We start from the raw sequence: 23365 nt of genomic DNA on the forward strand, positions 1-23365 counted from the left end.
CAATTCACCATCAGATAAGAACTGAAGTTAATAAATCATTGCACAGCATAGAGAACTGCAGACTTGGTTTGCAGAGTCCATAAAATTTGCCTCAAATAGAAGATAAGCATTTCCTGTATCTTCAAGAGACAGAAATTCAGAGATGTCATGATTTCCTTGTATGAATTTTTTGAAGAAATATCTTGGGACATTATTTTAATGTATTACTACTTGCCTTATGAATAAAGACATAGATCGAATTATGAAGGCATATATATGGAATACCAAAACTTGGGTAGTAGGGTCAAAGAGACATGCCTATACCCTCAAGGAAAGGGCTTTAAGGGGGAAATCTATTTAGATGGGAATGAAGCATATCTGGAACTTGGGTGGCACAGAAACAAATCCATTGGCAACTGGAGTGATATCAAGGTCTTTCAGATCGACTGGAGATCTCAAATTAAAGTTCTGTAAAATGGTTGTCAGGAATAAAAATAATTCTGCTCGAGCCAGACCCTCTCCCACACAAATTCGTTTTCCTGCAAACAAAAAACACAGAATGTAATTAACTCTTAATGTTTGACTGGGATAAGGATTGTGCTTGCAACTGCAACTATACTAAAAGAGAATCTTTGTCACTCTTTGATATGATTGGATAGATGGATAGATGGTCATTTGGGTGGATAAATGTAAAAATGATCAACATATTTTCTCCATGACTAATTCTAGAAAACACAATATTATAGTAGTTGTATAAAAAGCTATGGAGGGTAAAACAGCAGCACTGAACACTGGACTTCCCATCCATATGATGAAAACAAACACTTATTTAACTGCTCATGGAGGTGAGTAGCCCTGGTCAATCCTGGTATACAATGGAGCACAAAAGGAGAGAGGGTATAATCCAGAGAATATGAAGAAGACAGCAGAAGAGGCAGCATACCATGCTATAGAAAAAAAAGACCAGGATAATGTGAGAGACTACCATCAAAAGATGGGAAAGGGAAAAAAGAAAATGGGGCAACATGGACAGAAGGCTACAACCAAACCAAAAAAAAAAAAAAAAAAGTTTAAGTAAACAGATAACAATAACCTTTCCCAAGCAGGGAGCTTTAAATAAAACCTTAATGTATCTCTTAGCAAATACTCAGAGTACTATGGCTAGCAGCCATTTTGAAGATATTCCTAAACTGTAAAAATCAGGCCATTTTTGCTCCTGCGACTGAGTGGGCAGGTATAGCCAGGAGCACTGGGCACACCTGAGTGCCAGATCAGCTGGGACAATGTCCTCCACAGCCCCACCTGCATCCAGGAGCTGGGCAGTGCCAGAGTACTCTGTGCCAAAAGAAAGCCAGTCACCCAGGGGTGCTGAGACAGGCTTGTAGGCACACAGGGGGGACAAGCACCAGCCAGAGAAAGCAGAACCAACTGAAACCAGAGACAACCAAATGGCAAAAGGCAAATGTAGGAATGTTAGCAATAGAAATCAAGGCAACAGGGTACCATCTGAACCCAATTCTCCCACAACAGCAAGTCCTGGATACCCCAACACACTGGAAAAGCAATATTTGGATGTAAAATCACAGCTCAAGATGTAGATAGAGGGCTTCAAGAAGGACATAAATAACTTCCTTAAAGAAATACAGGATGAAGGATTTAGCAGGATGATGAGGCTTAAAGGGGGTAATATAGGAGGTTAGGTGAGTGTGGCTAGGCGGCGTGGGGGAAGGTGTCCAGGCGGGCCCTTGCCTGGGCACCTCTGCCCCTGAGGGACCACACACACAGACATGGTATAGAATAGAGTTTATTCAGAATAGGTGATGGGAGTTAGTGGTAGAGAGAGAGAGAGAGAGAGAGAGAGAGAGAGAGAGAGAGAGAGAAGAGAGAGAGAGGGGGGGAGAGAGGAGAGAGTGGAGGGAGAGAGTGTGGAGGCCGGCCATGACCACGTGGAGGGGGGGAAGAGCCCCAGGGGCAGAGAGGTGAGAGTATGTGGGAGAGCGGAGAGCAAAGAGAGAGAGGAGGGGCTAGTAGCCCCTCTTATAGTGGGCCAGATCTCTGGGGCGGGGCATGCCTGGCTATTGCCAGGTAGCTGTGGGGTGGAGCTTAGACAAAACCCCAACACAGGAGAACACGGGTAAACAGGTAGACGCCCTTAAAGATTACAGGAAAGCACAGCAAAACAGGTGAAGGAATTGAACAAAACCATGCATGATCTAGAAAAAGAGGTAGAAACAATAAAGAAATCACAAAGGGAAAAAACCCTGGAAATAGAAAACCTAGGAAAGAAGTCAGCAGTCATGGATGAAAGCATCAACAACAGATTATCTAAAATAGAAGAGAGAATCTCAGATGCAGAAGATATAGAAGGCATTGACACAACAGTCAAAGAAAATACTGCCGCAGCGGCCCCAGTAAACTCTGTAAGTTAAAATTTTACAGACTGAGGTGAGAAATGCCTCCTGGGGCTCTCTGGAACACCCTATTCAGAAGCCAAAAATCTCACTTGCAAATTTCCTAGACTCTCTTCCTTCTTAGTGGCGGGACTAAGAAAAACCAAACAAAATAAGATGTAAAAGAATTCATCTTGAAGTAAGTCACTAGCCAGAAAATTCTGGGCAAGTAGTTCTCAAGAAGCAGTTTGCTCTGGACTTCCTCCTTTTCTCTCTTCACTGGGATTCCTAAGGGCCCGACTGATAATCTGTTCTTTGAAGTTGACTCACTGACCACAAGCTCCCTTTTAGGAATTGTAACACTTTGCCTCATAGTCATTTGCATAATTACAACCTTCCAACCACATGCAGGTTTATATGGCTATGCATATGTGGATGAGGATAGCTCTGGTATGGAAAGCATTGATTAAGTCAGGAAATTTTTTACAAGGTAGAAGCTAAATGTTAGATAGGGATTTCTCACAAAAACTTGTTAAGACCCAGGGGGTATAAGAAACTTCAAACTCTTTGAAGGTTTACTATAAACTATAAGTGACTCTGTATTCTAATTAGGAAGTTTGATGGCATCTGTAAATTGATCCTCTGTATCTGTTAAATAAGAAACATTGCACCTGATTGATTTTGAATTTTCTTATACCAAATGGTTATGATAATTGTGCCTGCTTTACTGAATACATCTTTTGAAATGGTAATCCCAACTCTTCCTGTATAAAAATCCTTGCAATTGAGCTCCTAAATACATTCAGATTCAAACTGCCTCTCTGTGCATTGTTTTGTCTGTCATCTCAGCCGAACCTGTGCCTTTTCCTGATATCCAAAAGGTCCCCCTCAGATCTAAGTCTTCCCAGCTGGGACTGTCCATGACAAATACAAAATGCAAAAAGCTCCTGACCCAAAGCATCCAGGAAATACAGGACAAAATGAGAAGACCAAACCTAAGGATTTTAAGTATAGAGGAGAGTAAAGAGTTCGAAATTAAAAAGGCCAGTAAATGTCTTCAACAAAATTATAGAAGAAAACTTCCATAACCTAAAGAAAAAGATGTCTATGAATGTACAAGAAGCCTAAAGAACTCTGAATAGATTTGACCAGAAAAGAAATTCATCCCATCACATAATAAGTAAAACACAAAATGCACGAAGGAAAGAAAGAATATTAAAAGCAGTAAGGGGAAAAGGTCAAGTAACATATAAAGGTAGACCTATCAGAATTACACCAGACTTCTCACCAGAGACTATGAAAGCCAGAAGATCCTGGGAAGATGTCATACAGACACTAAGAGAACACAAATGGCAGCCAACCCAGGCTACTATACTCAGTAAATCTCTCAATTATCTTAGATGGAGAAACCAAGGTATTCCATGACAAAAACAAATTTACACAATATCTTTCCACAAATCCAGCCCTTCAAAGGATAACAAATGGAAAACACCAACAAAAAGGAGGGAAACTAAACCATAGAAAAGGCAAGAAATTAATTTTCTTTAACAAACCAAAAAGAAGAGAGCTACGAAACAAAAACTCCACCTTTAATAACAAAAATAACAGGAAGCAACTATCACTTCTCCTTAATATCTCTTAATAGCAATAGAATCAATTCTCCAATAAAAAGATATAGACTGAGACCTACACCACATCTGGCACAGAGAGGACATCACTTCCTGATACTCTCTAGAGAATCAATGGGCGCAGGGTATTAGATAAGCATCACCACCCAACACAGAGCCACGAAGCCCCTCTGCTAAGGGACTCACTACCCAGCAACCTCCAGTTCTCCTATCCCCTTCCACCCCTTCTACCCCTCCCTCCTCCCCTGTCACCACCCCTTGCCTTCGGATGTAGGATACCTGCACCACATCTGGCAAGGAGAGGACACCACTTCCTGATACTCTCTAGAGAACTGACAGGAGCAGGGTATTAGTTCACCTATCCCCTTCTGTCCCTTCTACCTCTCCCTCCTCCCCCGTCGCCGCCCCTTGCCTAAACTCCTAAATCTGATAAACAACTTCACCAAAGTGGCTGGATATAAAATTAACTCAAGCAAATCAGTAGCCTTCCTCTACTCAAAGGATAAACAAGATGAGAAAAAATTAGGGAAATGACATCCTTCACAATAGTCCCAAATAATATTTCATACCTAGGTGTGACCCTGACAAAGCAAGTGAAGGGTCTATATGACAAGAACTTTAAACCTCTGAAGAAAGAAATCAAAGAAAGTCTCAGAAGATGGAAAGATCTCCCATGTTCATGGATTGACAGGATCAATATAGCAAAAATGGCCATCTTGCTGAAAGCAATCTACAGCTTCAATACAATTCCCATCAAAATCCCAAATCAATTCTTCATAGATCTAGAAAGAGCAATTCTCAAATTCATCTGGATAGCAAAAAACCCAGGATAGCAAAAACTGTTCTTTACAACAAAAGATATTCTGGGGGAATCACCATCCCTGACCTCAAGCTCTACTACAGAGCAATAGTGATAAAAGCTGTTTGGTATTGGTATGCAGACAGGCAGGAAGATAAACAAAATAGAATGGAAGACCCTGAAAAGAACCCACACATGTACGGTCACTTGCTATTTGACAAAGGAGCTAAAAATTCCAGTGGGAAAAAGACAGCATTTTTAACAAATGGTGCTGGATCAACAGGAGGTCTGCATGCAGAAAAATGCAAATTGACCCATTCTTATCTCCTTGTACAAAGCTCAAGTCCAAGTGGATCAAAGATCTACACATAAAATCAGACACACTGAAGCTTATAGAGGAGAAAGTGGGGACAAACCTTGAACACATGGGCACAGGGGAAAAGTTTCTGAACAGAACACCAATGGCTTATGCTCTAAGAACAAGAATCAACAAATGGGACCTCATAAAACTGCAAAGCTTCTGTAAGGCAAAGGACATAGTCAGTAGGACAAAACAACAACCAACAAATTGGGAAAAGATCTTTACTACATCTGATAGAGGGCTAATATCCAATGTATACAAAGAACTCAAGAACTTAGTCTCCAGAGAATCAAATAACCCTATTAAAAATGGGGTACAGCGCTAAACAGGGAATTCTCAACTGAGAAAACTCAAATGGCTCTAAAGCACCTAAAGAAATGTTCAGCATCCTTAGTTATTAGGGAAATGCAAATCAAAACAACATTGAGTTTCCACCTTATACCAGTCAGAATGGCTAAAATGAAAAATGCAGGGGACAGCAGATCCTGGAGAGGATGTGAAGAAAGAAGAACACTTCTCCATTGTTGGTGGGATTGCAAGCTGGTAAAAAGTACTCTGTAAATCAGTTTGGCGATTCCTCAGAAAATTAGACATAGTACTACCTGTGGACCCAGCTATACCATTCCTGGGCATATACCCAGAAAGTGTTCCTACATGTAATAAGGACACATACTCCACTATGTTTATAGCTGCCTTATTTATAATAGCCAGAAACTGCAAAGAACCCAGATGTCCCTCAACAGAGGAATGGATACAGAAACTGTAGCATATATACACAATGGAGTACTATTCAGCTATTAAAAACAACGAATTCATGAAATTCTTTGGCAAATGGATGGAACTAAAAAGTGTCATCCTGAGTGAGGTAACCGAGTAGCAAAAGAACGCACATGGTATGCACTCACTAATAAGTGGGTGCTAGCCCAAAAGCTCAAAATAAACAAGGTACAATTCACCCACCACAGGAAACTCAAGAAGGAGGACTTAAGTGAGGGTGCTCTGGTTCCTCTGAGAAAGGGAACACAATACTCACAGGAGCAACAAGGGAGGCAATGTGTGGAGCAGCATCTGAAGTAAAGGCCATCCAGCGAGTACCTTACCTGGGGATTCATCCTATAAATAGTCACCAAACCCCGACACTACGACGAGAAGCATGTACCAAAAGGAGCATGTCATGGCTGTCTCCAGAGAGGCCCTGCCAGAGCCTTACAAATACAGAGGCAGAAACTAGCAACCAACTATTGGACTGAGCTTGAAGTCCCGAACAGAGGATCTGGAGGGTGGTCTGGAGGAGCAGAAGGGGTATATAGCCCCATGGGAAGAACAATGACTTCAGACAACCAGACACCCAAAGACTCCCAGGGACTGAACCATCAACTAAGGGGTATACATAGTTCCAGCCAAAAATCTGGCAGAGGAATGCCTTGTTGGGCATCAGTGGGAGGAGTGGTCTTTGGTCAGGAAAAGTCTCAATAGAGGCCACAAAAAGGGAAACGGATGGGGGGGTTGGGGGGCAGGTGAGAATGTGTTGGGTAGAGGGGCATATAAATGGAGGCAGAGGTGGGAGAAGGGGTATGGAATCGTTGGGGAGGGGACTTTTGGGAGGGGGGAAATTGGGAAAGGTTTTACCATTGGCAATGTAAATAAAGAAGATACTCAATAAAAAAAAATTAAAAAAAAAAGATATAGACTAACAGACTGGATATATTAGCAGGACACAACATTTTGCTGAGTACAGGAAACCCATCTAAAGCATAAAGACATTTACTACCTCAGAGTAAAAGGCTGGGAAAAAAATTTCCAATCAAATGGTCCCAAGAAACAAGCTGGTGTAGCCATCCTAATATCGAATAAAATCAACTTTCAACCTAAAGTAAACAAAGAAGATAATGAAGGACACTTCATACTCATCAAAGGAAATATCTACCAGGATAAACTCTCAATTCTGAGCACATATTCTCCAAATACAAGGGCACCAACATTGATAAAAGAAATTTTAATAAACCTAAAAGCACATGTTACACCACACACAATAAGAGTGGGAGACTTCAACACCCCCATTCTCATTAATGGAAAGATCAATAAAAGCTATAGTAAACAGAGAAACAGTGAAACTATCAGAAGTTATGAACCAAATGGATTTGAGAGATATCTACAGAACATTTTATCCTAAAACAAAAGAATATACCTTCTTCTTAGCACCTCATGGTACCTTTTCCAAAATTGACCAAATACTCAGTCACAAAACAGATCTCATCAGATTTAAGAAGATTGAAATAAGTCTATGCACCCTATCAGATCACCACGGACTAAGGCTGGTCTTCAATAACAACAAAAACAACACAAAGACCAAATACACAAGGAAAATGAACAACTCTCTACTCAACAATAACTTGGTCAAGGATCAAATAAAGGCAGAAATTAAAGACTTTTTAGAATTTAATGAAAACAAAGGCACAACATACCCAAACTTATGGGAATCCAAGAAAACAGTGCTAAGAGGAAATCTCATAGTTCTGAGTACCTCCAAAACGAAACTGGAAAGAACATACACTAACAGCTTAACAGTATAGCTGACAGCTCTAGAACAAAAAGAATTAAATAGACCCAAGAGAAGTAGATGACAGAAAATAATCAAACTCAGGACTGAAATCACCCAAGTAGAAACACAAAGAACTATACAAAGAACCAGCCAAATCAAGAGCTGGTTCTTTGAAAAACCAACAAGATAGATAAACTCTTAGCCAAACTAACCAGAGGGCACAGAAACAGTATCCAAATCAGCAATATCAGAAATGAAAAGGGAAACATAACAACAGATACTGAGGAAATCCAAAAAATCATCAATTCTACAACAAAAGCCTATATTCAATAAAAGTAGAAAATCTGGAGGAAATGGACAATTTTCTAGACAGATACCAGGTAACAAAGTTAAATCAGGATCACATGAATAATCTAAACAATCCCAAAACACCTAAAGAAATAGAAGCAGTCATTAATAGTCTCCCACCCAAAAAAAGCCCAGGTCCAGAAGTGTCCAATACAGAGTTCTACCATATCTTCAAAGAAGACTTAACACCAATACTCTTCAAACTATTCCACAAAATAGAAAGAGAAGGAAAACTACCCAACTCATTTTATGAAGCCACAGTTACTCTGATACCTACACCACACAAAGCCCAAACAAAGAAAGAGAATTTTAGACCAATTTCCCTTATGAATATTGATGCAAAAATACTCAATAAAATTCTTGCCAACTGAATCCAAGAACATATAAAAATGATCATCCATCATGATCAAGTAGGCTTCATTCTGGGATGTGGGAGATTCAACATATGGAAATCCATTAATGTAATCCATTACATAAACAAACTCAATGAAAAAACACATAATCATTTCATTAGATGCTAAGAAAGAATTTGACAAAATCCAACACCTCTTCATGATAAAAGTCTTGGAAAGATCAGGAATTCAAGGCCCATATTTAAACAGAGTAAAGCATATTCAGCAAACCAGTAGCCAACATCAAACTAAATGGAGAGAAATTTGAAGCAATCCCACTGAAATCAGGGACTAAACAAGGTTGTCTACTCTCTCCCTTCCTGTTCAATATAGTACTCAAAGTCCTAGCCAGAGCAATTAGACAAGGAGGTCAAAGGGATTCAAATTGGAAAGGAAGAAGTCAAAATATCACTTTTTACAGATAATATGATAGTATACTTAAGCTACTCAAAAAACTCCACCAGAGAACTACTAAACCTATAAACAACTTCATCAAAGTGGATGGATATAAAATAAACTCAAATCAGTGGCCTTCCAGTACTCAAAGTATAAGGAGGCTGGGAAAGAAATTAGGGAAATGACACCCTTCATGATAGCCACAAATAATATAAAATACCTTGGTGTGACTCAAGCAAGTGAAAGATCTGTATGACAAGAAATTCAAGTCTCTGAAGAAAGAAATTGAAGAAGATCTCAGAAGATGGAAAGATCTCCCATGCTCTTGGATTGGCAACGTTAATAGAGTAAAAATGGCCATCTTGCCTAAAGCAATATACAAATTCAATGCAATCCTCATCAAAATTCCAAATCAATTCTTCATAGAGTTAGAAAGAGCAATTTCCAAATTTATCTGGAATATCAAAAAGAAAAAAAAAAAAAACAGGATAGCAAAACTATTCTCAACAATGAAAAAACTTCTGGCAAAATCACCATCCCTGACCTCAAGCTCTACTACAGAGCAATAGTGATAAAAAAAAAAAATAATAATAAAATAAAAAAAAACCTGTATGATATCGGTACAGAGACAGGCAGGAAGATCAATGGATTGAATTGAATTGAATAGAACTGAAGTCCCAGAAATGAACCCACAGACCTTTGATCACTTGCTCTTTGACAAAGGAGATAAAATCATCCAGTGGAAAAAAGACCCCCACAAATAGTACTGGGTCAACTGCCAGTCTACATGTAGAAGGATAAAAATTGATCCATTCTTATCTCCCTGTACAAAGCTCAAGGGCAAGTGGATAAAGGACCTCCACATAAAACTGGATACACTGACTCTAATAGAATAAAAGTGGGGAAGAACCCGGAGTACATGGGCACAGGGGATATTTTCCTAAATAGAATGTCAATAGCTTATGCTCTAAGATCAAAAACTAACAAATGGGACCTCATAAAATTGCAAACCTTCTGTAAGGCAAAGGACACTGTCAATAGGACAAAATGGCAACCAACAGATGGGGAAAGATATTTGCCAATCCTACATCCAATAGAGGGCTAATATCTAATATGTACAAAGAACTCAAGAATGTAGACTCCAGAAAACCAAATAACCCTATTAAAAATGGGTTACAGAGCTGAACAAAGAATGCTCAACTGAGGAACACTGGATGGCTGAGAAACACCTAAAGAAGTGTTCAACATCCTTAATCATCAGGAAATGCAAATCAAAACAACCCTGAGATTCCACATCACACAAGTCAGAATGGCCAGGATCAAAAACTCAGGGACCAGAAAATGCTAAAGAGGATGTGAAGAAAGAGGAACACTCCTCCATTGCTTATGGGATTGCAAGCTGGTAAAACTACTCAGTTTGGCAATTCCTCAGAAAATTAGACTGCACTACCAGAGGACCCAGCTATACCACTCTTGGGCATATACCCAGAAGATGCTCAAACATGTAATAAGGACAAGTGTTCCACTATATTCACAGCAGCCTTATTTATAATAGCCAGAAGCTGGAAAGATCCCAGATGTCCCTCAACAGAAGAATGGATACAGAAAATGTGGTTTATTTACACAACGGAGTACAACTCACCTATTAAAAACAATGAATTCATGCAATTCTTAGGAAAATGGATGGAGCTAGAAGACATCATCCTTATTAGTGAGTGCATACCAAGTAAGTTCAGAACACCCAAGAAACAATTCACACCAAATGATGCCCAATAAGAAGGTAGGAGAGGTCCCTGGTCCTGGAAAGGCTCAATGCAGCAGTGTAGGGGAATAGCAGGACAGGGAAGTGTGAAGAGGTTGATTGGGGAACAGAGGGAGAGAAGAGGGCTTATGGGACTTTCAGAGAGGGGGGATCCAGGAAAGGGAAAATCATTTGAAATGTAATAAAGAATATGTCAAAGAAAAAAAGAAAAAAGAAAAAAAGAAAAAGAAAATATCATCCTGAGTGAGTTAACCCAATCACAAAAGAACACACACGGTATGTAATCTCTGGTAAGTGATATTAACCCAAAAGCTCAGAACACCCAAGATACAACTCACAGACCACATGAAGCCCATGAGGAAGGAACACTAAAGTGTGGATACTATGATACTTATTGGAAAGTGGATTAAAATTCTCGTGGCTCACAGCCAACCAATGGAATGAACATAGGGTCCCTGTAGTGGCTATTCCTGGTTGTCAACCTAACTATATCTGGAATGAACTACAATCTAGAATTGGAAGGCTCACCTATGATCCTAATCTGGAGGCTCAGAGATATAAGTTTCTGACCTGGATCTTGGCATGGAGATCTTGAAGCATAGTGGCTATGAATTCTAGAAGATTAAGACAAGGAGATCCCTGAGTTCAAGATCATCTGGGATTAAAGGCCTGGTGGTACACGCCTTTAATCTGGGCCACACCCTCTGCTGGAGACCTATATAAGGACATTGGAAAAAGGAAAACTGACTTACTCTTCCTTGCCTGCTTGTCTCGTGGGACAGAACAACTGCTAGATTCTTGGACCTACATCCACAGCTGCTGCTGACCATTGTTGGGGAGCTGGACTACAGACTGTAAGTCATTGACAAATTCCCTAACTATATAGAGACTGCCAATATGTTCTGTGATTCGAGAGAACCCAGACTAATACAGTCCCTAATGGAGCAGCTAGAGAAAGGATCAAAAAAGCTGAAGACGTTTGCAGCCCTGAAGGGGGAACATTAATATGTACCAACCAGTACACACAGAGCTCCCAGGGACTAATCCACCAACCAAAGAGTACACATGAAGGGACCCATGGCTCTAGCAGAAGATATGTAGCAGAAGATGGCCATTTCAGACATCAGTGAGAGACCATGGGTGCTGTGAAGGCTCAATTCTCCAGAATAGGGGAAGGCAAATCACGAAATTGGGGGGCAGGGGTGAGCAGAAGAAGGGAGGATGGGATAGGGGATTTTCAAGGGGTAATTCAGAATGTGGATACCATCTGAAGTATAAATAAAGCAAATCAACATCCTTAGTCATTAGGGAAATGCAAATCAAAACAACCCTGAGATTTCTCCTTACACCAGTCAGAATGGCTAAGGTCAAAAACTCAGGAGACAGCAGGTGTTGGCAAGGATGTAGAGAAAGAGGAACACTCCTCCACTGCTGGTGGGGCTGTAAGATGGTACAACCACTTTGGAAATCAGTCTGGAGGTTCCTCAGAAAACTAGACATGACACTTCTGGAGGACCCTACTATACCTCTCCTGGGCATATACCCAAAGGATTCCCTGGCATGCAATAAATACACATGCTCCATTATGTTCATAGCAGCCTTATTTATAATAGCCAGAAGCTAGAAAGAACCCAGATGCCCCTCAAAGGAGGAATGGATACAGAAAATGAGGTATATTTACACAATGGAACACTACTCAGCAATTAGAAACAATGAATTCACAAAATTTTTAGGCAAATGGTTTGATCTGGAAAATATCATCCTAAGTGAGGTAACCCAATCACAAAAGAATACACATGGAATGCAATCTCTGATAAGTGGATATTAATTAGCCCAGAAGCCCTGAATACCTAAGGCACAAATCACATAACAAATGACTCCCATGAAGAAGTATGGAGGGGGTCCTGATCCTGGAAAGGATTGATCTAGCATTGGAGGGGAATATAAGGACAGAGAAAGAGGAGGGAGGTGATTGGAGAAGGGATGGAGTGAAGAAGGTTTATGGGACATATGGGGAGGGGGGATCCGGGAAAGGTTGGAATGTAAACAAAGAATATAGAAAATAAAAATATTAAAAATATACAAAAAGAAAGAAAGAAAAAAGAAAGAAAGAAAAGAAAGAAAGAAAGAAAGAAAGGAAGGAAGGAAGGAAGGAAAGGAAGGAAGGAAGGAAGGAAGGAAGGAAGGAAGGAAGGAAGAAAGAAAGAAAGAAAGAAAGAAAGAAAGAAAGAAAGAAAGAAAGAAAGAAAGAAAGAAAGAAAGAAAGAAAGAAAGAAAGAAAGAAAGGAAGGAAGGAAGGAAGGAAGGAAGGAAGGAAGGAAGGAAGGAAGGAAGGAAGGAAGGAAGGAAGAAAGAAAGAAAGAAAGAAAGAAAGAAACAAAGAAACAAAGAAACAAAGAAACAAAGAAACAAAGAATGAAAAAACTGTAAAAATCAAACTGCTCTGGGGAATAGAAAACCTGACATCATTACAAACTGAATCACCACGGATAGAGTCCATACCTATAACTGTACAGGCAGTGGTCACCAGAGACAGTTGCTTAGCCTGTAACGTGTACTAAATACAATATGTCCTATGTTGGCTCATGAATTTCATTAAATATATAGTCCACAATTTGCAGTGCTGTTTTATAATGTTGTGGAAAACTTTAGTAGGTGGAAGCTTAGGATGGAAACTCGGTCACTGAAGATGTCTTGAAGGTTTATAGTCTCTCTAGCTTCCAGCCTGACATCTGTTTTATGTTCAACCAAAATATGAGGTAAATCTTTCAAGAGACTCTAGAGCCACATATTGCTGGTTTCTCAAGTGTCCCACCAAGTAACAGGGGCTGACATCATCCCTTCTGCAGTTCCAGCTGCAGGCAGTGTGCAGTTGCTAGGGAACCATTACTTCTTTACCAAAACTAGGGCTTCTGTGTCATGCCTCTCCCTCCATTATAGACTATTCTCCCTCAAAACCTTGAGCCAAAAATAAACTCTAAAGGTACTTCTTAAACCAGTATTTGTACCATAAGAACAGAAAAAGTAACTTGTACCAGAAAACTGCTACAGAGGTGTGGGGCTATCATGAGAACTGGCTGCCTTCCTCACAGAGTGCAAGGTTTCCTAATGTCTAGGAAAACTTCTAAAATAGCTCAGTGATATATCTAGACATACAATACAACCACACTATGATCTAGGTTGTTGAGTTTGGAAATGATGGATTAGCATTCTAACATGCTATTGATGTGGATCTGAAGATACATTTTGTCTCAGAGAAAGTGCATGGACCATTGGGAATAATAATCAAATCAAATCTAATCTACTATCCCAAAAGAAAAAAACACGTAAGTTTCAAGGGAGATATACAAGTTACTCTGCTACCTGGAAAATATTTTGTTTGAAATTCAAACATAGGAATGTAATTACAAAATTTACTCATTCCCATAATTTTCTGTAAACTTTTCTGTATCCTGCTTACTCCTCAATCATGGCCTCTTTTTCTGTGTTTTTTGTAACATATAAATGTAACATATATAGAGAGACATAAAAAATATACCATGCTGACTGCATTAGTATTACTTGTATGCATATGATTTAAAAGTTAACCAGTTAGTGTTATAAATCAATTAGGAGGCTTATCAATGGAGACAAAGCTTTTTTTGCCACTCAGCATTCTTTAGTTGTCTATAGTTCTTTGTTTAGGGATGGAGCCTCATTGAGATTTCCCTGTTTCATGTTAGCATACCTATTGGAGCTGTACATGCTCAGTCTCTTGTTTAGGTAGCAGTATTGCTGAGATATCATGGGTCAAGTTTCCCTGTCATTTCTAGGAGACACAATTTCATATAGGAAGGAAGCAGCCAATATTTCTACATGAAGCATGTCATTATATCCACAAGTATATTTTCTTTTTTTTAATGTAATTTTTTATTCGATATATTTTTATTTACATTTCAAATGATTTCCCCTTAACCCCACTCCCCGAAAGTCTCATCAGCCCCCTTCCCTCCCCCTGTTTTCCCACCCAAACCCATTCCCACTTCCCTGTTCTGGTTTTGCCCTACTGCTACACTGAGTCTTTCCAGAACAAGGGGCCACTCCTCCGGTCTTCTTGTACCTCATTTGATGTGTGGATTATGTTTTGGGTATTCCAGTTTTCTAGGTTAATATCCACCTTATTAGTGAGTGCATACCATGATTCATCTTTTGAGTCTGGGTTACCTCACTTAGTATGATGTTCTCCAGCTCCATCCATTTGCCAAAGAATTTCATGAATTCATTGTTTCTAATGGCTGAATAGTACTCCATTGTGTAGATATACCACATTTTTTGCATCCACTCTTCTGTTGAGGGATACCTGGGTTCTTTCCAGCTTCTGGCAATTATAAATAGGGCTGCTATGAATATAGTGGAACATGTATCCTTATTACATGCTGGGGAATCTTCTGGGTATATGCCCAGGAGTGGTATAGCAGGATCTTCTGGAAGTGAGGTGCCCAGTTTTCGGAGGAACCACCAGACTGATTTCCAGAGTGGTTGTACCAATTTGCAACCCCACCAGCAGTGGAGGAGTGTTTCTCTTTCTCCACATCCTCGCCAACATCTACTGTCTCCTGAATTTTTAATCTTAGCCATTCTGACTGGTGTAAGGTGAAATCTCAGGGTTGTTTTGATTTGCATTTCCCTAATGACACCTAAACAGTCCCATAACCCCTAAAGAAATAGAAGGGGCCATAGAAAGTCTTTCAACCAAAAAAAGCACAGAACCAGATGGTTTCAGTGCAGAACTCTATCAGACCTTCAAAGAAGACCTAACACCAATACTCTTCAAACTATTCCACAAAATAGAAACAGAAGGAACACTACCCAATTCCTTCTACGAAGCCACAATTATGCTGATACCAAAACCACACAAAGATCCAACAAAGAAAGAGAACTTCAGACCAATTCCCCTTATGAACATCGATGCAAAAATACTCAATAAAATTCTTGCCAACCGAATCCAAGAACACATCAAAACGATCATCCACCATGATCAAGTAGGCTTTATCCCAGGGATGCAGGGTTGCTTCAATATACGGAAATCCATCAATGCAATCCACTACATAAACAAACTCAAAGAAAAAAACCACATGGTCATTTCATTGGATGCTGAAAAAGCATTTGACAAAATTCAGCATCCTTTCATGCTTAAAGTCTTGGAGAGAACAGGAATTCAAGGCCCATACCTAAACATAGTAAAAGCAATATACAGCAAACCGGTAGCCAGTATCAAACTAAATGGAGAGAAACTTGAAGCAATCCCACTAAAATCAGGAACTAGACAGGGCTGCCCCCTTTCTCCTTATCTTTTCAATATTGTACTTGAGGTACTAGCTCGGGCAATTAGACAACATAAGGAGGTCAAAGGGATACAAACTAGAAAGGAAGAAGTCAAACTATCATTATTTGCAGATGATATGATAGTCTACCTAAGTGACCCAAAGTATATTTTCAATAGTGACACACACATTGTGTTCATAAACAGTACCTGTCTAAATTGGCTTAAAGCCCCCTCAACAGGAGGAAAATGTTGCCTGGTCCTGGAAGCCTACTCAACTTCTCTCAGATAGTGAGGTCATAGTTCTACTTATCTATATTTGCAGACAAGTATCTGGCTCTTATTCATCAAAGAAATTTGTCTTTGCAACAAAGAACAACCCCTATTTAAAAAAAAACATAACTGATTAAAATGCAAAGAGCAATTGAGCATTGGGTACTTATCCCCAGCAGACACATCCACTACACAATACTGCAGCTAAAGCTCAGACAGCATTGCACAAGAGGGGGTAGAAATATTATAAGATTCAAAAGACCAGGAAATAATTTTGCTTACCTGTTGAGAAAGGGAAAAAATAGTCACTTTTCTTAAACTTGCCACTCTCATCCAGAAAGTGGTTAGGATCAAACCTCTCTGGGTTGGGGAATTCTTTATCATCATATAGCACAGAAGTCAGTGATGCTATGACAGTGGTACCCTAGAAAGAAGAAGAACAGACAAATCATGTTATATAAAGGTTTTAAAAGTAAGAGAAACAATGTGCATGATGTAATCAAAGCTTATGAAGAAATCATGTCCAAACAAGGGCTGGACATAGCTAGACAGACGGATCATGTAATACACAGGGATGGGTTAGAAATGGTCCAGAGGCAGAAATCCTCCAATAAAGTAATGGGATATTCTGTTATCAACAAGCTTAATACTGTTATGCATCACCCCCCATGTCTCTGCTTCACAACTATTATTATTGCATCTTGAATACTTGAAATATGTCTTCAAATGTAAAGTTTGTGTGAAAAATTAGAAGTATCTATTCATAGCAATGTTGCATTAATAATGTCTGATAAAATTAACAATGTTTTGTGAAATAACATGGCAAACGACAAATTATTCAAAGTTTTCCCTGCCACACAATTTATTTGCTTTAATTTTAAAATATATATGAGGTCTTTTCACAGTTAGGACAACTGGGAAAAAAAACAAACAGATGACTGACTTAGAAATGTCCTGATTTTCTAAGAATTCCAGTCAAGGTAATCAGTTTACTTGAATATAAACACTGAAACTGCAAAACTGGTCAGATGACTCACAAAAATGGGATAGTCACAAGGTGTCAATGAGCCATAACATAGTTTTTATTAATTATGAAAAGAGCAGAACATCTAGAATGGAGAGATTTGAATGTCACTTAAAGACAAGAAATAGGCATATCCACTAACAGCATACTTAACATTTTCTAGCCTGCCTTACAACATGTGAGCCCTGTAGGATCTCCTTTGTCCATTTTTCTGCCAAAGTTATAACTGGGAACAAACTATTAGAGGACAATGACACACAAACCAGCCTGGAAACAGAGGACATAATTATATGAACTGGAATATTTAATAGGTCAATATATGAATTATTCTAAAAGTACCTTTATACTTCTTAGAACTCTGATTAAATCCTAGAAGAGTCTTTTCAAAGACTGACAATCTGTACTTTAAATTTTATTTGAAACTACAAACAACCAAAAGAAAATCTGAAAGGCCTTTATACTTCTTAGAATTCTGATTAAGTCCTAGAAGTGTCTTTCCAAAGACTGACAATCTGAACTTTAAATTTTATTTGAAACTACAAACAGCCAAAAGAAAATTTAAAAGGCCTACAGTACCTTTATACTTCTTAGAATTCTGATTAAATCCTAGAAGAGTCTTTTCAAAGACTGACAATCTGAACTTTAAATTTTATTTGAAGCTACAAACAGCCAAGAGAAAATTTGAAAGGCCTAAAGTGCCATAAACTAAGACTTAATCTAAAAATGTATAAGCTCTTCTGGAAATAGCATAAAGTTTATCTAGGCTCCCTATTAAAAATGTTTGTATTTTTTTATATTGTGGGGACAGAAAATTGCAATCAACAACTTGGTAAATTCTTAATTCTAATACAGTCTGACTTCGAATATATTATCTGTGGTTTAGTTGGCTTAATCTCCTAAATTCCCTGAATGGTTTTTATAACTTTCTCTTTAACATTGGTAATCTGAAATTGCAAGAGCCAATATCTTTGGTCAATAATGTAATTTTCCTCACTCATTTGAGATCAAGAGCATTATGGCACAGTGTAGAAGAAAGAAGCTTACCTTGGGAATGAGATAATCTCTGAATTTCATGTCACAGGTCACTGCATGGGGAAGGCTAGTGGGAAGGAGATCAATATATCTCTGGATCTCATGTAACACAGCTTCAGTGTAGGGCATGTTATTCCTGTCTCGCATGCAGGGGCTCCTGTGTCTACCAATCACATGGTCAATCTCTTCCTGGACTTTGGCTGTTTCAACACAGTGAAAAATGACAGAAATAAAAAGAAATGGCACACTGGTTACAACTCAGGGTTACTTGTAGCAAGATAAAGATGCCTGTCCATATTTTGAAAGCATAATATATGCTAATGAAGTGACAGGTATAATATAAATACTAATATACTATATATTAGGTGTCTCAATATATATACATTAGCATACTTTAAAATCAATATCAGTATTGACTTCAAATATTAAGAATATTAAGGCCTTTCTGCCATTTCCTTTCTCCTGGGGAAGACTATTAGTTAGCTTGCTCCAGTGAAGGCTCCAAATCATGACCCATGCTATAGGATCCCCTACACTCAAACAGTTGGTAAGAACCCCACCCCCACCCGGACTCCAGAGTCCCAGAGTTGCTACTGGCAGCCTGGTAGACTCAGTACTCATCACAAACCAAAACCCCCGCCATCCCGAATACCACTCCCCTTGTATCCCTTATACTGTTTCCATCCATTCCTTTCTACTGGGGCATTCCTAGCTGGTCTACCCTGTGAAGACACCATATCTTGACCCATCTGAGAGGACATGCTACACTCAGGGCAGTTAAGAACCTGATGCACTCAGAGCAGTTGAGGATCCACTACACTCAGAGCAGTTGAGGATCAGCTGTATGCAGAGCCCTTGGACAACAGTTTGGATGCTCCACTGAAGTCACAACAGGCTGAAGGCCTCCCAGAAGATCTACTGCAGCCAGGGCAACAGATCAGCAGCTTCTCTGCCCTAGTGAAGAGCCCCAGTTGGTTGGCCCCACAAGTGTTCTGCTACAGCCAACCTACCAGGAGGCCTACCAGGATTCATGAAGCAACCCAGGGACAAAAGAGGCAGACTCCAGACACTCAGATCAACTAACACCAGAGATATCCAGAAGGCCAAAGGCAAACGCAATACCATAAGAAACAGAAGTCAAAATACATTAGCATCATCAGAATCCATTTCTAACACCACAGGAAGTCCTGATTCAACAATACACCTGAAAATCAGGAATCTGTCCTAACATCCTATCTCATGAAGATAATAGAATCCTTTAAGGAGGATATCAATAACACACTGAAAGAAATACACAGGTAAATAGGTGAAAACACAGGTAAATAGGTGAAGTAGTTGAATAATGTCCCTTCCCCACATTCATGGCCCGCAGCCTTCGCCCTTCCCCTAGTGTTATCTCCGGCCCTTGTTCTGGCCCTTGTTCCGGCCCTTGTTCCATTGGGAACAATAAAGCTGCTTTCACCTTAACAACCAAGGCTGCCTCATGGCAGTCTCACCTGGAGACCAGGAGAAACCTAGGTGACTGGAAGCAGGCGACCCGCTGAGAAGAAGAACCAAGGAATTCGCGGCCATTTGGGGGTCAGGGTTGTTTTCTAAAGACTATATATATTGGCTAAATAATAGTAAAGTCAGTCTCTATCGGCAACTGTCGTCTTGACTCAATTACCTTTCGTCCCCTTCCCGTTTATCCCCAGAATTCTCTTCCAGGTCCCCGGTTCACATGTAGCCGTGGGCGGCTACAGAATAGCACTATCCAAGACCAAAAGGGGAAGTAGAAACAATAAAGAAAGCACAAATGCAGATATACTGGAAATGGAAATCTTAGGAAAGAATTCAGAAATAACAGATTTAAGTATCATCAATAGACAATAAGAAATAGAAGAAAGCATCTCAGGTGTAGAAGATACCATAGTAGAAGAGATTAACACAACTGTAAAAGAAAAATCAAAATATAAAAAAAAAAAAAAAAAACCCTAAGCCAAAGAAGCCAGGAAATTGTGGGCACAATGAAAAGACAAAAATCTAAGAATAATCAGAATAGAGGAGAATGAAGAGTCTCAGCTCAAAGACCTGAAAATGTCTTCAACAAAATCATAAAAGAAAGTTTTCCCAACTTAAAGAAAGAGATGGCCATAAAGGTATAAGGAGCCTATAGAACACCAAATAAATGGAACCAGAAAAAAAATCCTCTTGTCACATAATAATCTAAACACTAAACGCACAGAACAAAGAAAGAATATTAAAAGGAGCAAGGGGAAAAGTCCAAGTAACATACAAAGGTAGACCTATTACATCAGACTTCTCAAGAGAGACTATGAAAGCCAGACGAACCTGGCCAGAGGTCATGCAGATGCTAAGAGAACACAAAGGCCAGCCCAGGCTACTATACCCAATAAAACTCTCAATTACCATAGATGGAGAAACCAAAATATTCCAGGACAAAACAAAATTCAAACAATATCTATCTACCAATCCAGCCATACAGAAGATCCTTAAAGGAAAACTCCAACACAAGTAAGGTACCTGGACCAAAGAAAGGACAAGATATTAAGCATCTCACAACAAAGACAAAAGGAGAGAGCTACAAGCACATAAAGCTATCTAAAAAAAACATATCATGAACCAACACTCATCTATCTCTCTTTAGTATCTCTCAATATTAATGGACTCAATTTACCTATAAAAAGACATAACCTAACATACTGGATATGCAAATAAGATTGAGCATTTTTCTGCATAAAAGAAACACACATCAACAACAAAGACAGACACTATCTCAGAGTAAAAGGATGGAAAAAGGTTTACCAAAAATGATCCCAGTAAACAAGTAGGAGTTGCCATCCTAATATCCAATAAAATAAACTTTCAACCAAAAGTTATCAAGTGTGCTAAAAAAGGACACTTCATATTTATCAAGAGGAAAATGTACCAAGAGAAAGTCTGAATTCTGAACACCTATGTCACAAATGCAAGTGCACACACATTCATAAAAGAAACATTACTAAAGCTCAAAACAGAAAAATAGTGGGATACTTCAACTTCCAGCTCTCACCAATGGACAGGTCATTGAAACAGAAACTAAACAGAGACACAATGAGACTAAGAGAAGTCATGAACCAAATGGATTTAACAGATCTCTACAGAACATTTCACCCTAAAATGAAAGAATACACCTTCTTCTCAACACCTTATGGTTTCTTCTCCAAAACTGGCCATATGATTGGTCACAAAATAACCCACAACCAATACAAGAAGATAGAAATAATATCTAAGGCTAGTCTTCAATAACAGCAAAAAAAATAAAAATAAAAATAAAAATAAAAAATAAAAAACCTCCAGAAAGCCCATATACACGTGGAAACTGAACAAATCTTTACTCAATGATAACTTGATCAGGGAAGAAATGAAGAAAGAAATTAAATACTTCCTGGAATTTAATGAAAATGTAGACACAGCATACCCAAACTTATGGGACACAATGAAAGCAGAGCTAAGGGGAAAGTGTATAACATTATTGCCCTGGTAAAGAAACTGGAGAGATCTTATACTAACAATTTATCAGCACACATGAGAACACTCTAACAGAAATAAGCAAACTCACCCAAGAGGAGTAGAAGGCAGGAAATAGTCAAACTTGGGACTGAAATCAACCAAATAGAAACAAAGAAAACAATATAAAGAATCAACAAAACCAGAAGCTGGTTCTTTGAGAGAATCAACAAGACAGATAAACCCCTAGCCAAACTAACTAAAAGGCTGAGAGGCAGTATGAAAATACACAAAATCAGAAATGAAAAGGGAGACATAACAACAGAAATGGAGGAAAGTCAAAAAATCATCAGATCCTACTATAAAAGCCTGTACTCAACAAAACTGGAATAATCTAGATGAATTGGATGGTTTTCTAGACAGATACCACATACCAAAGCTAAATCAAGAGCAGGTAAACTATCTAAACAGGCCCATATCTCACAAGGAAATAGAAGTCATTAAAAATCTTCCAACCAAAAAATAAAACCCCAGAGCCAGATGAATTAAGTGCAGAATTCAACCAGAAATTAAAAGAAGACCTGGTGCCAATCTTCCTCAAACTATTCCATAAAAGAGAACATTACCTAACTCATTCTCTGAAGCCACAATTACTCTGATACCTAAACCACATGAAGACTCAACCAAAATAGAGAACTTCAGTCCATTTCTCACTTACTAATATTGATGCAAAAATACTCAACAAAATTCTTGCATGCTGAGTCCAAGAACACATCAGAACCATCATTTACAACAATTAAGTAGGCTTCACCACAGGGACGCAAAGTTGCTTTAATATACAAAAAAATCCATTAATGTAATCCACTATATAAACAAACTCAAAGAAAAAAATCACATGATCATCTTCTTAGATGCAAAAAGGGCATTTGACAAAATACAACACCACTTCATGTTAAAAGTATTGGAGAGATCAGGAATTCAAGGGCAATACCTAACCATAATAGACGTAATTTACCGCAAACCAACAGTCAATATCAAATTAGATGGAGACATAATTGAAGGAATCTCACTGAACTCAGGGATTAAAATGGATGCCGATTCTCCCCATCTCTATTAAATGTAGTACTCAAAGTACTAGCTAGAACAATAACACAACAAAAAGAGATCAAGGGTATACAAATTGGCAAAGAAGAAATAAAGGTATCACTATTTGCAGATGATATGATAGTATACATAAGCGACCCCAAAAACTCTGCCAGAGAACTTCTACCATTGATAAACAACTTCAGCAAAGTGGCCAGATATAAAATTAACTCAAGTCAATTAGTAGACTTCCTTTAAACAAATGATAAACAGACTGAGAAAGAAATTAGGGAGACAACTACCTTCATGACAGCCACAAATAACATAAAATATATTGGGGTATCTCTGACCAAACAAGTGAAAGGCCTATATGACAATAACTTCAAGATTGTCAAGAAAGAAATAGAAGATCTCAGAAAATGGAGAGATCTCCCTTGTTCATGGATTGGCAGAATTAGCATAGTAAAAATGGCAATCCTACCAAAGGCAATTTATAGATTCAATACAATCCCCATCAAAATCCCAACACAATTCTTCCAAGACATGGAAGAGCAACTCTCAACTT

The 23365-nt window shown here is 38.8% G+C and overlaps 1 protein-coding gene across 3 annotated transcripts in view; it reads right to left on the reverse strand.

The window, feature by feature from the left end:
• Nucleotides 1–336: 336 nt before the first annotated feature.
• Nucleotides 337–23365, reverse strand: part of LOC127677203 (cytochrome P450 2C42-like) — a 60352-nt gene continuing 37323 nt past the window's right edge. For all 3 annotated transcript variants that reach the window (XM_052172365.1, XM_052172367.1, XM_052172363.1), the window contains 3 exons: nucleotides 18241–18428; nucleotides 16455–16596; nucleotides 337–518 (listed from right to left, as the gene is read on the reverse strand). In XM_052172365.1, the coding sequence (XP_052028325.1) occupies nucleotides 337–518; nucleotides 16455–16596; nucleotides 18241–18428 (512 nt within the window). The remainder of the gene's footprint in view (nucleotides 519–16454; nucleotides 16597–18240; nucleotides 18429–23365) is intronic.

This window comes from Apodemus sylvaticus, chromosome 1, assembly GCF_947179515.1.
Source record: "Apodemus sylvaticus chromosome 1, mApoSyl1.1, whole genome shotgun sequence".
Classification (NCBI taxonomy): domain Eukaryota; kingdom Metazoa; phylum Chordata; class Mammalia; order Rodentia; family Muridae; genus Apodemus; species Apodemus sylvaticus.